We start from the raw sequence: 13,484 nt of genomic DNA, 5'->3' as shown, positions 1-13,484 counted from the left end.
GTGTGAAATCCCAAGTACTGTTAGCAAAGGGGTACCATGACAGATTCCATTTAAGGCAATGGGAAGTTATAAAAGAGAAAGTCTGTTGTTTTAGTGGTCTCCGGACAAATGAATTTTTGAAAAAGAATTTCTGAATAAGAAGAAACTGCAACAAAACCAAAGCTCCGTTTTCTGTGACAGCCATGATGATCAGTGCTCCAGTCCCATCAGCATAAACAGTGCTGCAGAGCGGGAGGAGCTGTGATTTTCGACTGCAGTGTAAATGACTGACACCGTGTACCAGCAGGGAATTAACATGACACGTGGTTCCCAAACATTGTCTTGACTAACGGCGTTCCTTATGCTTGCTAAGTAGAACTCAGGCTTAATCCTGAGTGCTGTGGAAACCCGCCTGGCAAAAACCACTCAGCTCCCACCTGACTGCCTCAGAGACACACCCTCTGCTGTCTGTCTTTCTCATAGCCCCCAAATCTTGCTTTTGTCTCCTGTTGCCAAAGGGAAAAGACACTAGATCTGACAAAGCAGGAAACCTGTATTTTTTTAAAATAATACCGGGTTCTTTTAATAAGTTCTTTTAGAGTGGTTTTGGGGGACAGTGGGAGGGGACTTTGGCCATGATAGAGGCCGTGATTGATGCATTCCCATTTTATATTGCAGTGCAGTTTTAGTACTCAAAGTTCTTTGAACGTGGACTAATCCATCTCCAAGATGGAAATCAGTTTCCCAAAGACATATTAAAACATTTTTATCATCCCTTAGTGTATCCTCCTTATCTTATATTTCCATCACCTAAGAGTGGCTATGGGATTAATATTTTTTAGATCTGTTCATACCTTTGGGTAAGGAGAGGGTTCTTCAGCTGATTTTTGAAGCCACACATACTTTGGCACACTGTTTATTCCATTTGCAAAGCTAGATTGAAAAGTTTTCTCTTTAGAATCCTCCCTCTTCTTGTGTCCCCAAAGGGTGGCTCTAGCAAGTATGCTAGTTTGGGGCAGGGTGGGGCAGGGGCACAGGTTTTGGGGGCAGGGAGAGGAGATAAAATGCTCAGAGTTGCTGTCCTTGCTTTCTCCTGTGGGGCCACCTCAGCATTCTGAGAGCGGTTGGCTGGCTGCTCTCCCTCCCTCTCTTGGTTTCTAATTTTCTTGCTCCTCTGCGCCCCTCCCCAGGAGTGGAGAGAGAGGATGGCCAGCAGAGGTCCAGCGACTGCAGCATGGCACATCCTGCTGCATCACTAGGGTGCAGGCTCTGGCTAGTTTTCTGGAAGTGGTGAGGTGTCAGTGCTGAGCAAGTCACATCCTCTCCCCAGACCTCTTGTGACCAGCAGGGGAAAGCTGCTTACACAACCCCAAAAGGTTATTGCAGGGCTCTGCTGGATCTGGGAGGAGGGGGCATTTCTGCTGAAAAGCATTTTCCCTCCCTAGTTGACTAAATGACCATCATTTTTTATTTTACTCATTTGTATTATGCCCTTACTACTTGCTCCCCTTCTCCATGGAATCTCCCAATAACTGAGCTGGACAGATGCTTTCCTTTCCTCGACGGCCAGAGATAGATAGCAGGGATGCCCTGGGCCCTCTAAAAGGGACAGAACTGGCTTTGCCGCACAAGAGACTTAAATGGCCCTCACAGGATTGCAGACCTTAACCTTGGCCTTATTCTCCAAGTGCAGCAACCAGATGTGCTAAGCAGCCCCAGCTTGATGCCTTGGTGTAGAACTAGGAAGAGGCATCTAGTAGTTATATGCCTACATTGTGTTGGCAGGGGAGGTGTGCTACACATCCTTGCACCCCTCACCAGTGCCCTGCAGGAATGACATGTCCCCATTTTCAAAGGTGACCTTCTCCTTCTGGATCATAGTGAGTCCTACTTCTTATATTCTTTCTTTACCCAGTGATGAAAATCTTGGAAGTTTGGGTGTTTGTTATATGATAGTTATTTCCTCCTCCCCCTCCCTCCCCCTCCTCCTCCTTCCTTTCCCCTTTCTTTCCTCCCCCACCTCCCCTTCTCTTCCTCCCCTTCCTCCTCTTCCTCCTCCTCCATCTTCCCTCCTCCCCCATCTCCCCCTCTCCCTCTCCTAAGATGGGAAGGCTAATTCTTGAAGCTGTAGGCCTGAGGTCCTTGCTCCTTTTCCTCTCCCAACTCCCCTTCCTCTTCTCTCTCCCTCTCCACTTCCCCCCACCCCCTTCTTTTTGTTCTTTTGTGGGATGGAGAGGATAATAGGGAGGGATCCACAAAGGCTATTAGATGGACTTACATGAGTGGCTCTCTCGAAGGCTTGTGGCTTTTCCAGAAGGCACAGGGGAGATGGAATTTTGTCACAGTTGTGTTGGCATGGCTGCAAGAGATCAGGCAAGCCAGTACACTTGAGTCAGAATGCTGCCGGTAAGGCCCTAGGTGGGCCCAGGAGGAAGCACTGCTCAGAGCTCTGTATTCTTGGGTTTAGAATCTCTCTGCACACGTTGAGTTCTCTTTAGCCTGTGAGAATTTGTAGACCGTCTTGTAAACCAATTTGGATTATATGGGAGCAAGTGATTTGCTTTGCCTTAATGGGCCCAAATCCATCATGTAATTGTGTGACCCTTTGTTTAGGCCAGTAGCAGAAACCATGTATGAAATGGGACCCTGCAGCCTAACAGTGACAGATGGCCTGGTGTTCACACAGCACCAAGGTCTGCCACCTGTGACTCCAGAGCTGCCTGTAGGCCGATGGGTCTGCTGAACTGGCAAATGGTGGGACAAACTCCTCAGGCACTCTTGCAGGGTCTGCTGCCACCTGCTGAATGAAGGTGGCTAGGCTTTTGCATAAATGCACAGTGAGAAATCATACAACAGCATTAAAAATGTATTACAAAAAAAAAAAAAAGTATTACAATTGACAATGTCAAATCTGCCAGCTTAGCACTGCTTTCTGCAGGGGTATTTTTTGAAGATAGATATAGATATATAGATATAGATATAGATATCATTAAATTTTAAAGAGATATATATCTTTTAAATTTAATGCAGTCTGAAAAAATATTTTATTTAATGCAATCTATGAACAAACAATTTAAAATATTAAAATTTTGGTAGAAAACAAGCAGTGGAACTTATTCTGAATATCTGAGTTGGAGAATAAAGCTTGTATTTGCTATTTAGTCTGTATTTCTTACAAAGGGAGAGTCAGTCTCTCTTGGGCCTTTTAAGCTGACATTTTATATACTCTTGTTTTAATGCATTAAATATTGATCCAACAAAATAACCACGCATGCTATAAAACCATATGAATGTTCCCCAAATTTTGAAAATGCCCCAAATTTTAAATTTCTCTGTTCATCTTTTGGGCTTTCAGTAAAGAATATCTCTTTGCACCTGAAAAATTCCTTGAGGGTTCTCTGTAGGCACCACAAAGGGAGCTAATGAAAAGCATGTCCACACCATCTGATAAGCCCAGCAGCTCGAGTGCTGGCAGGATTTCTGTTGTGCTCATCTGAAAACAGTATCTTGCTTTGTCCTTCCTCACTTTCTCCTTTAGTAGCAGTTTTACCTTTGTAAAAATTTTACCTGAGAGAAGACTTCAGAAGAGGTCATTCGTTCAGAAATTGGGAAGAAGGTTTGGGAGAGGTTAAGGGAGTGGTATTTTATTCAGAATGAGCTCGAGCAAAATAATGGGTACAGCTCATATTCCTGTCTTGACAGAAAGTGGACACTTCTCCATTTCACTATCTAAAGTTCTAAGAAATACTTGTAGTGCTTATTGGAATTCTTGTTTCATCTTGGAACAGACCCTCTTGATTATTCTGTTTTTTAAGTTTACTTTTTGCCCGGCTTATTTTTCTTTCCTTTTTCATTGCCCTCCTAGCTCCTGCTTGTGTCTTGGCAATGTTTTTTCCAACCACAGTGACCATTAACTACGGTCACTGCTTACTTGTGTTAATGTTACTTGGATTTGGAATGTTGGTTATTGACTTCCTATAAATTTGTATATATTTTATGTATTAAATGAGAGAAGAGACAAGATTTTTTATAGCACTCACCATGTGTTTTTGTCTCGTCAGATACCTTCTGATAGAAAGTCAGGCCTGCTATGGCTGCCTCACTTTACATTTTGACAGGGTTGATCGCCAGTTGGTCTGTTGAAGGGGAAGAGACCTAGAATGGTCTTTTGTGTTTTGAGGGCCATGTAAAATATGGCTTTTGTTTTGTGGGGCCAACTTAGACTATTTTATCTTTTTTGTTTTATTTTTTAATGGTTAGGAAATCTGTGTGTGCTTCAATTCAAACCGTTTACATAACTGTTCAATAAATCACTTATTTGTTGTTGGTGGAAAGCAAAGAACTGTGAAAGAATCAATGCAGGCTCTTTTTTGCCATCGTACTTTCCTAGCTAAAGTGGATACTAAAATTTTTCTCACAGAGACCCTTCTTTCTTACAGCTTTCACTTTTGGAAAGCAAATAAGTGAAGAGAATTTGGCCATTTGACAAAAACAAACATCCTTTGCCCACTCACTTTTTCTACAGTCATTTATATTCTGAAACCCAGAGTCTTCGTGGTGATTAAAATAAGGCAGTTTTTCATACTTGTCTTTCTCAACCCGAGCCACTTAAAAGCCAGTTTGGCTGCCAGGTCCCTGAGATGTGACTACAGTTTTGATCGGAGACTTGGCTTACCTTGCAGTTACATTCTGGGTTGTTCTCAGACAGCATACATTGCAAGGCAGCCCACTTGCTCTGTTAAAGATGGAACGTGTGGCTGGAGATATTGCTTGTGCAGGTGTACAGTGTTTATTGTTCCACAGCAATAAATAATAATAATATTTTGGAACACTATAGAGTTGGCAGGCTAGAACAGTGATTTCTCCAGCTTTTTTGTCTGTGATCCATAGTAAGAAATACATTTAACACCATGACCCACTTCATACATACAAATAAGTATATATAATTGAAAGAAAGTTTCACAAAACAGTACTTACCCATACCACATATCTCTATTACATTTTATTTCATTTAAAAAATGCTGGTTGATTTCATAACCCAATTATGGGTTCTGGCGCATGTTTTGAAAAACACCATTCTAAAGAAATGCCCCAAACTTGTTTCATTCCTCACCTAACTATGTGAAGTAGGGGAGGAAAGGAATAAATATGCAAGCGTAAAATAGCTGTCTAGCTCATCTTGACTTGCATGGTAGAGTGGAAAAAGGTAGAAAAGGGGTCAGAAAATTTGGATTCTAAGTCTGAACTTGGCTACTTACGAACCAGGTGATCTTAATATGAAACCACAGTGTTTTAGAGTTGATAGAAGCTCTGGAAACCATCTCACACAGCCCTTTCAACTTTTAAACCTATATTAAGAACATACTTTAAAGGATCATCCAGTTAAGTACTATTGAGAGACAGTTTAGCATTGGGTTAAAAGTAAACCAGTGAACCAAATATGTGTAACACACTTAGCACAAAGTAATCACCATATCCATATAAGTGTTAGCTCTTACTAGTACTGATATAAGAATTAGTATTCTCTGAGCCTTCAACTTCATCATCTATAAAGGGGAACTAATAACTGATGAAGAAAACAAATTTAAGGATATTTTGCTCCCCTCCTGGACTCCCATCCCTTTAGAGATAAAAGGAAATTTATCTTTATTTTCTAAATTTAGAAGTTTACTATTCCCTAAGTATTTCAGAAACAGTTGGTCTTTTTTTTTTCTTCAGTTGGTCTTTTGAGAGTTAGAGCTGTGTTTGAATTCTGCCTCTGCCTCTTCCTGGTCGGAAACCCTTGTCATGTTAGTTGAATGCTGAAATCTGTTTCTTACCTGTAAAATGGGATTGGCGGGGGAGGGAGGAGAATGGAGTGATCATGTCTACTCTTTCATATTGTTAAAAGATTAGCAATAATGTCTTTGAATTGCTTGGAGCAATGTCTGGCCCTTAATTGCTTCTTGAATGGGAGCTATTATATGTTACAGAAAGCTTGAAACCAAAACCCATTCAAGGAGTCAGTTAGAAGAGTGTCTGTTTCCAGGACTCTGGCAGAGAGGAGCAGTATACAGATGGTAAGTCAGGAGTAGTTATCTTACTTAGCAGGCCTGCAGATGTTTATGGAATGTTCTTTATTGAGTGGGCCAGCAGTAGAAGGGCTGGGTGGGAGACTGTGTTGGCAGAAAGAGGGGGTATTAGTAGAAGGGCTGGGTGGGAGCACTTGTTGGCAAAAAGAGGAGATATTAATGATGAGGGTCTCTGAGGGTCTGTTAGATGGGTGGCATCTCCAAGTAGGAAGTGAGCTGTTGGGCCTTCGCTTTGACCAGGAGTCTTCAGTGTGGCAGGGAGCCCCACCCAATGAGTGAGGGCACCTCCTAGTACACTGTTCACACCGCAGCTCACCTCTATAGAAAACCCATTTTCTGATAAACTATAAAAATATATCTCTGAGATGAGGAGCCTGAGAGGTGCCTCACAGGAGGAGCTGGAAGGAAAGGAAACACACACATGAAAAGGGAAGTGGAAGAGATCCGTGGGAAACTTGGGCTGAGGCAGGTATTTTCTTGCCCAACTTATTAGTTCTTTAATTTGTTATTCTTCCTTAAGGTATATATTCTTTACAAGAAACTAACTGCCACTAGATGGCACACGGATCCCAGCACTATTCTGACAATATTATTTAAGATTCTTTTCAAAAGATAGGTCACTAATACGTTGTTTTTAAAAATAAAATATGATAGGAGGGGACTCTTTTACATAGGTTACATAAGGAATAAATGATGAAAGAAGGAATAAAGGATGAAAAATTAAAATTCAAAATCTGTATGTTTTGTGGGCTTGGTTTGTGCTATAGAGAAAGCCCAGTTGTAGAGGTGCATAGTGGCTCATGGTCTTTGTTCATATGTAGGTGATGTCTGTACTTTTATTCTCATGCACAAATGCTTCATTTAATTTATTAAGTGAGATTTTTGGAAGGTAGGTTTATAAAGAAGAGAGTAATCTGCCCCCAAAGCAATGCCTTTTTTTCTTCTTTTTCTTTCTTAACCACTACTTGAAATTTCATTTCTTAGAAATTTGGAATTGTGTTTCTTACAGAATATTATGTTGCTTTTAAACAAATGTGTCTGATTATTGCTTTGCATTTGTGTTTGAATTGTGTGTATGTGTATATGGGTTATACGCAGACACGGATGCAGTTAAAAGAATGGGATGAGCTGGTTACTGGGACGAGCAGAGAAGCCCAGAGAGGGGGTGGGGCACTTGGCACACTCCCTGCCACCCCAGCCAAAAAGAAAAAAATGAGACCAGGCCTTGTCAGGAAGTGGTTATCACCACCACTCTGACCATCAGCAGCAGCCATGAAAAGGTGCAACAAAGCACAATCTATGCCCTTTGTTCAGGAACAGCAGTCGAAGATAATAGTTCTATAGCTTTGTTTATAAACTGTGGCACTAAAGCCTTTAGCTTTAGCCATTGAAGACCCGCTCAGAAAAAGGGAAATCATAATAAAGATTTGTTGACTTGATGTAATCATTTGCTGTGAAGGGTATGAACAAGGTCCATTAAAATCCTTCCCATCATTTTGTGTCTGGCTCCCTTGCAATGGCCAGAAACGGACACGTGATGAGAAGCTGCCCCCGTCTGAATGGATTATGTGGGGTCCTAGCTTCATGTGCTCTGGTTTATTGAGGGCATTATATTAGAAGCAAGTGGCCGATGCTCCCCTCCACCCCCGCCCCCCACCACCGAATATCAGTAGAGGTGTTGGGAGCAGCCTCTGTGTCGTGTCCTCAGAGCTGCCTGAGAGCTGCCTCAGGGACTGCCCTGGAGGAGCCGATGAGGGAACTGTTCCCCGAGCTGCTGGCCATTGTCTCTGTCCATTCCAGTGCACTGCCCAGGTTGGGATGTGACAACAGATATGGAGAATCCTGTGAAGATTAGTGATATTTTATTTAAATATATGTCCCCACTCTTATCCAGCCCCCTACCCCTGTTTTGTTTTGTTTTGTTTTAAGAATCACAGCCTTATATCTGCAACTGTTTGAACAAAATATGCTAAAATGTTACAATTGTTGAAATATAAATAAGTGATCAATAAATTAATCAATTAACCATGACAGTAAATTTTCAAGAAAACTGTCAGATGTTTTAAAATTTAGCATGTCACTTTAAAAACTTGAGGTTAATTCTACTTTGTATTATATTCCCCCAAAGAGTTCCTAAAACAAAAACATGATTCTGAAAAAACAGATGATTTGGGACATGTATAAATACACCCATAGTGTGCTTGACACGCAGGTACCTTGCATTCCATAGTGTAGGTGGAGCTAATCTATAGGGTGACTCAGAATCTTTCATATTACAACCAAGAGTTTGACCTCTACTTAATAGTTAATGGATCATCTTCCTTGTTCCTGCTTGGCCCCCACATCCCAGGCTGTGGGGAAAAAGCTTCACCCCTGTGTGAAGGGCAAGGCATCGGCATGGAAGCCCACTCTGTCTGCATCTGTCCCTTGCCCTCCTCCCCAGGATCTCAGGTTGAGCAATGAGGACAATGAATAGCAACTAGGAAGTCACCCTGGGCATCTTTCTTTAATGTCGCCAACAGATCTAGATCTAATCAGTCCTAATGCTAGAGCTACATGTATTGAGCCTTGGGCCAAGCACTTGATTACATTGTCTCATTTAATATTCATTTTACATATGAATAAACTAAGGTTTAGAGAATCTGGGTGACTTGTCTAAAATCGTCACCCATGCAAGTAGTAAATGGGGGAACCATGATGTAAAACTAGATCTGTTGTGTTATCATGAAGTTGCATTTTGCAGACATTTTTAACCCTGTGTGTATTAAGCCAGCCTTGTGGGCCAGTTCCTCTTCACCCCACCAGTATTAAATAAGCAGCAGGTGTCATCAGGCCTGAAATAGGGAGTGCATGTAGCACAACCCCAGAAGAAAAGCATAAATAAATGATTTTTCAGGTATCCCAGCCATTGACGAACAAGTGAAAAACACCCAAACAAAGGGATGGCTGATACCTTCCTCAATGTTAGGAAGAAATTGAAGAATTAACTGAAAACAACAGAGAAATATAGACCGAGGAACAGTTACAGGCACTGTGACTGGCTGCATAGCCAAAGCTGTATCTATAATATGGGCCATATTCAAGTTGAGAGAGTTTTGTGAGGGTGAAGGTAGGCAGGGTAGCAGGTATCCTTATGGGTGTTTTTCTTCTTTTTCCTACAGTGTGCTTTTGATTATTTGAAGGTTAATTTTGTTAATTTTAACCTAAATTGTGTCATTTCTCTCCTCCTTCCTAGGGCTTCCTAAAGAATGAAAAGGACAATGCCCTGCTGTCTGCCATCGAAGAGTCCCGGAAGAGGGTGAGAAATGAACCCAAATGTATATGTATACTGTTGTGAGGGCAGCAGTGTATACTGGGGCGTGGAGGTTCTAGAAGCTGGATTCTGTGTTCCAGGCCCAGCTCTCTTGATAGTTCACCAGAGGGAGTTCTACAGGAACTATTTTTGAGGAAAATACAATGGTCGTAACTCTACGTGTATTTAGTGACTGCATCTGAAACACTGGGCTGGTCAGTTAATTATTAAGTTAATCTTAAAATGGAAGGGCCAGACAATTCTTCAGTTTCACTGTTACAGTATAAATGGTATTTTGGTTTCTACTGAATCAGCAGTTCAGAAAAGCAGTTATGATATTGATAATTTTCCTCAATTTCTTTTCCTTTTATCACACAATTTGACTTTCTACACCACCTTTTCTTTTTTTTTTAATAAATTTATTTATTTATTTATTTATTTTTGGCTGTGTTGGGTCTTCGTTTCTGTGCGAGGGCTTTCTCTAGTTGCAGCGAGCGGGGGCCACTCTTCATCGCGGTGCGCGGGCCTCTCACTATCGTGGCCTCTCTTGTTGCGGAGCACAGGCTCCAGACGCACAGGCTTAGTAGTTGTGGCTCACGGGCCCAGTTGCTCCGTGGCATGTGGGATTTTCCCAGACCAGGGCTCGAACCTGTGTCCCCTGCATTGGCAGGCAGATTCTCAACCACTGCGCCACCAGGGAAACCCCTCTACACCAGCTTTTAAATTAACAATTTCTCCAAGCTCTTTGAAACAAACAAACAAAAAACATCTTGATATTCGAGAGGATAGTAAATAAGTCAGCCAGAACAGCCATTATATGTGCAGCAATATTTCGCAACAAGCATTCCCTCAAGATAGTCAAAGATCATTTACTTTACTAACGTGAGTTATCTTCATCTGTTTGACAAGGATTAAAAGATCAAAACCTTTCCAAAACATTCCATTACGGAGTAAGATTTTCAGGCCCCCGGGGTCTTTTGGGAAGGGAGGAGGAAGGTTAGCGATCATGTGGAGTTGGTTCTAAAAATGCAGCTTTTCCCAGGAAGGAGGCTGGAGGGTTCCCATTAGTCTGGAAGCAGTAGCTGTCTCTGCAAGGGAGTAGGGGTGAAGGGAATCTCTGTTTTGCTGTTTACTTATGTAAGCCTTAGATCAAGTGAAATGTATTTGTGTATTATTTATGTGGTTCAAAAAATAAGAAAGTAAAAAAAAAAAAAAATGCTGCTTCTCAGTGTGCTTTATTAAAATATTTCATACAGGTGGAAGTGCCTAAGTAGTGCTGATATGAGTGAGATAGGGCAGCAGGGGGGCTTGCCAGCTCTAATTTATAAGAATATGTTTCAGAGACATTATTTAAATGACTGATATGTTTAATTATCAGAGTAAAATTCCCTAAAATTTAATTAATTATATTTTTGGCAATAGTACTTATTCCTAGAAATAGAGAAATTCACTTGATCCAGATTTGAAAATATTTTTTTTAAGGTTTTTTTTGGTTCACACTTGGAGTGAGTTACTCACCAACATTGATTCTCCTGCTGTAAAGGACCGATGAAATTAAATTAGGATTGTCGAATGCCACCGAGCCTTATTAATCCATTTACCCTGCGGAATGTGTTTCTGAAATTGGCAGTCTCTGAACGTTGTGCCATACTGAGACTAAATGTGCAGCCAGCCAAAACATTTAAGTGACATACCACAGTGCAAAATGTGTGCATATGTGTTTGTGAGGGAGATGTTCCGGTGTTGGGAGCTGGCCCTGGGGGGGGAAACCTTTCACCTGTCTGGACACCAGAGGCTGCTGCTGAACAAGAATCATTTTCAAACAAAAAGGTGAGCAGCTTTTTGGCATTATTGGTGGTAATTTCACGTTTGAATAACTTGCCAATATCCTGCTGAAATGCCAAGAAAACAAGCTACAAAACCACAAATGTGTCCTATCTTTTCCCATTTGGTGCATCCCAGCAAAAACAGAACAACATTATCAGAACATATGTAGAGTTTCTAAACGCCAGCAACAGCTCAATAATAAGTGGGTGTGAAGTCAAAGCAGGTTGCCCTCTTCCCTTTATGAAAATGGGGTTCGAGTGCTCCCCACCTGTTCTTAATTCAGTTGCCCAGTTCTTTCCCTGCCTTCCTTTCCTAACTATGTTCAAAGAGATATATTTCCCCACATAACTTGAAAGATCGGATTTAATTTTTTTTTTTTTTTTAATATATCTGAGGTCTGCCTGTCTTGGCAATGACAATCTTTTTTTTTTTTTTTTTTTTTTTTTTGGTTGCACTGGGTCTTAGTTGTGGTATGCGAACTCTTAGTTGCAGCATGCCTGTGGGATCTAGTTCCCTGACCAGGGATCGAACCGGGGCCCCCTGAATTGGGAGCACAGAGTCTTAACCACTGCACCACCAGGGAAGTCCCCGGATTTAATTTATAATAGTTTCTTCACTGCTTTGTCATTTTCTGTGGTTTGTCTTTCCTTATCCCTGCTATTCCTGTCTCTCACCTTGTCTCAGACCCTCACTGTCCTCCTTTTCTCTTAGTTCTTAGCTCTTTTGAGTAGCTCTGTTGATTCTCTCTCATTAGCTCCTCTAGTTGACGTTCTTCTTTGCACCTAATCTGGTGGTTCAGATGTGGGTCTAAAGGGAATAGGCTGGAAGAGGGCAGATGGGTGGCTGATCATCCCTGATTAGCCCACAAATTGGATGTTCCATTATCTCTAATGTAATTAAGATAAGCTGGGGGTGGCATGGTGAAGGGAAGAGAATTTTAATGTTGGGCCATTTATTTTTATTTGAAGCTCCTTATCACACTAATGATGAATGGAACGACAGTGCTGTTTGTTCAGGTTGTGGAGCTGTTTCTAAATGAGTAGCCTGGCATATTTCTCAGATACATCTGAGGATTTGAGCCCAGAAAGCTGCCAGTTTTCAGAGTATTTCCTGTGTTCTTGAAGCAGGAGTTCTTGGCACACAGGTGGGCAGCTTGATTAACAGGGGATGGTTAATTCCCACTGTTGTCGCCCTGACCCTTATGTGATGCTGGAAGTCTGCCCCTGCCATCCTCATCAACAGTGTCTCTGAGACAGATTGTGTTTTCTTCAATTGCCTTTAGTGCTCTGCCATTCTTTGTCAGCCAGAGGACTTACCCTTAAGAAAAATTCTTGTGACACTGTGGTGTCCTGGGCCAGTGGCAGCGCTTAGTCAGTGCCTCACTTCCTACTGCAGGTTTGGAAAGCTGTATGGTATGCCAGCCCTCCACCTCCTTATTTCAACCCGCCCTGGTCCACCTGCCCCATGGCCCTCTTATTTTCCCTTTCTGGGACAGGTTCAAGGTTAAGGAGGTGGATGCCCACTAAATGGAAGAGTTTTAGAAGAAATGTGGTTCAACATGTGCACTATTTCTGGATAGCTTCTAGGGAAACTACCTCTTCCCCGCCCCTCTACCCCACCTCTCTGTTCCAGCATACTTTTCCCTATTCAAAATGCATAGCTTTCGTGTTTAAGGTCACTAATGTAGCAAGAGAAAATGATTTTTCTCTGGGTATTTTTTTCAATCCAGGCTACTTGGAGTGGTCTGTTCTGCCTGACCTTCAGTGAGAAGAAAACCAGATGAAAGACTGTTTTTAAAGTTTTTGATAGTCATTTCTTTTTTTGTCTTCACAATACATATTAGAAAAGAGATCCATTGATAGATGGACCAAATCAAATTTGCAAGATGTGCCAACCCTCTTCCTAATCATTTTTGTGGGTGTCGGCTCTCTTTTTCACATTTTAATAAATATTGGTCCACACTCAAACATCCCATTTGTAGAAAGAGTATATGATTTTTCTGATAGTTTCCCAGAGCTCATATATATGAATATTATCAGTATAAATTATCTGCATTGCCAAAATAAAGCAGGCATTACTAATACTCATTCCCTTGGTGCTGCCTAATTAGATGCCAATCTGATTGTAAATGAAATGGCTTTTTGAGAAGTGGGCTTAAGCTGATGGGAAACCTGGTCTGCCAATTGAAGAATAATAGGCTAAGAATGGTTATGATTCAGTATGTCTCTTTAAGTTGCTTTAATCTCCTCCTCAGAGGGGTTTTGGTTTTGCTTTTGTTTTTTGGTGTTTTTTTTCTTTTCTTGTTTTTTTTTGTG

The 13,484-nt window shown here is 41.5% G+C and overlaps 1 protein-coding gene across 5 annotated transcripts in view; it reads left to right on the top strand.

The window, feature by feature from the left end:
- NUP93 (nucleoporin 93) overlaps positions 1-13,484 on the top strand; it is a 104,463-nt gene that overhangs the window by 55,687 nt on the left and 35,292 nt on the right. For all 5 annotated transcript variants that reach the window (XR_014237464.1, XM_082366960.1, XM_082366959.1 and 2 more), the window contains one exon: positions 9,286-9,348. Coding sequence is in view for 2 of the 5 variants with exons in the window: in XM_082366960.1 (XP_082223086.1) it covers positions 9,286-9,348 (63 nt within the window). In the remaining 3 variants the exon portion in view is untranslated. The remainder of the gene's footprint in view (positions 1-9,285; positions 9,349-13,484) is intronic.

Source organism: Balaenoptera borealis (assembly GCF_965194805.1).
Source record: "Balaenoptera borealis genome assembly, chromosome: 19".
NCBI lineage: Eukaryota > Metazoa > Chordata > Mammalia > Artiodactyla > Balaenopteridae > Balaenoptera > Balaenoptera borealis.
This window is presented reverse-complemented; position numbering and strand designations above follow the sequence as displayed.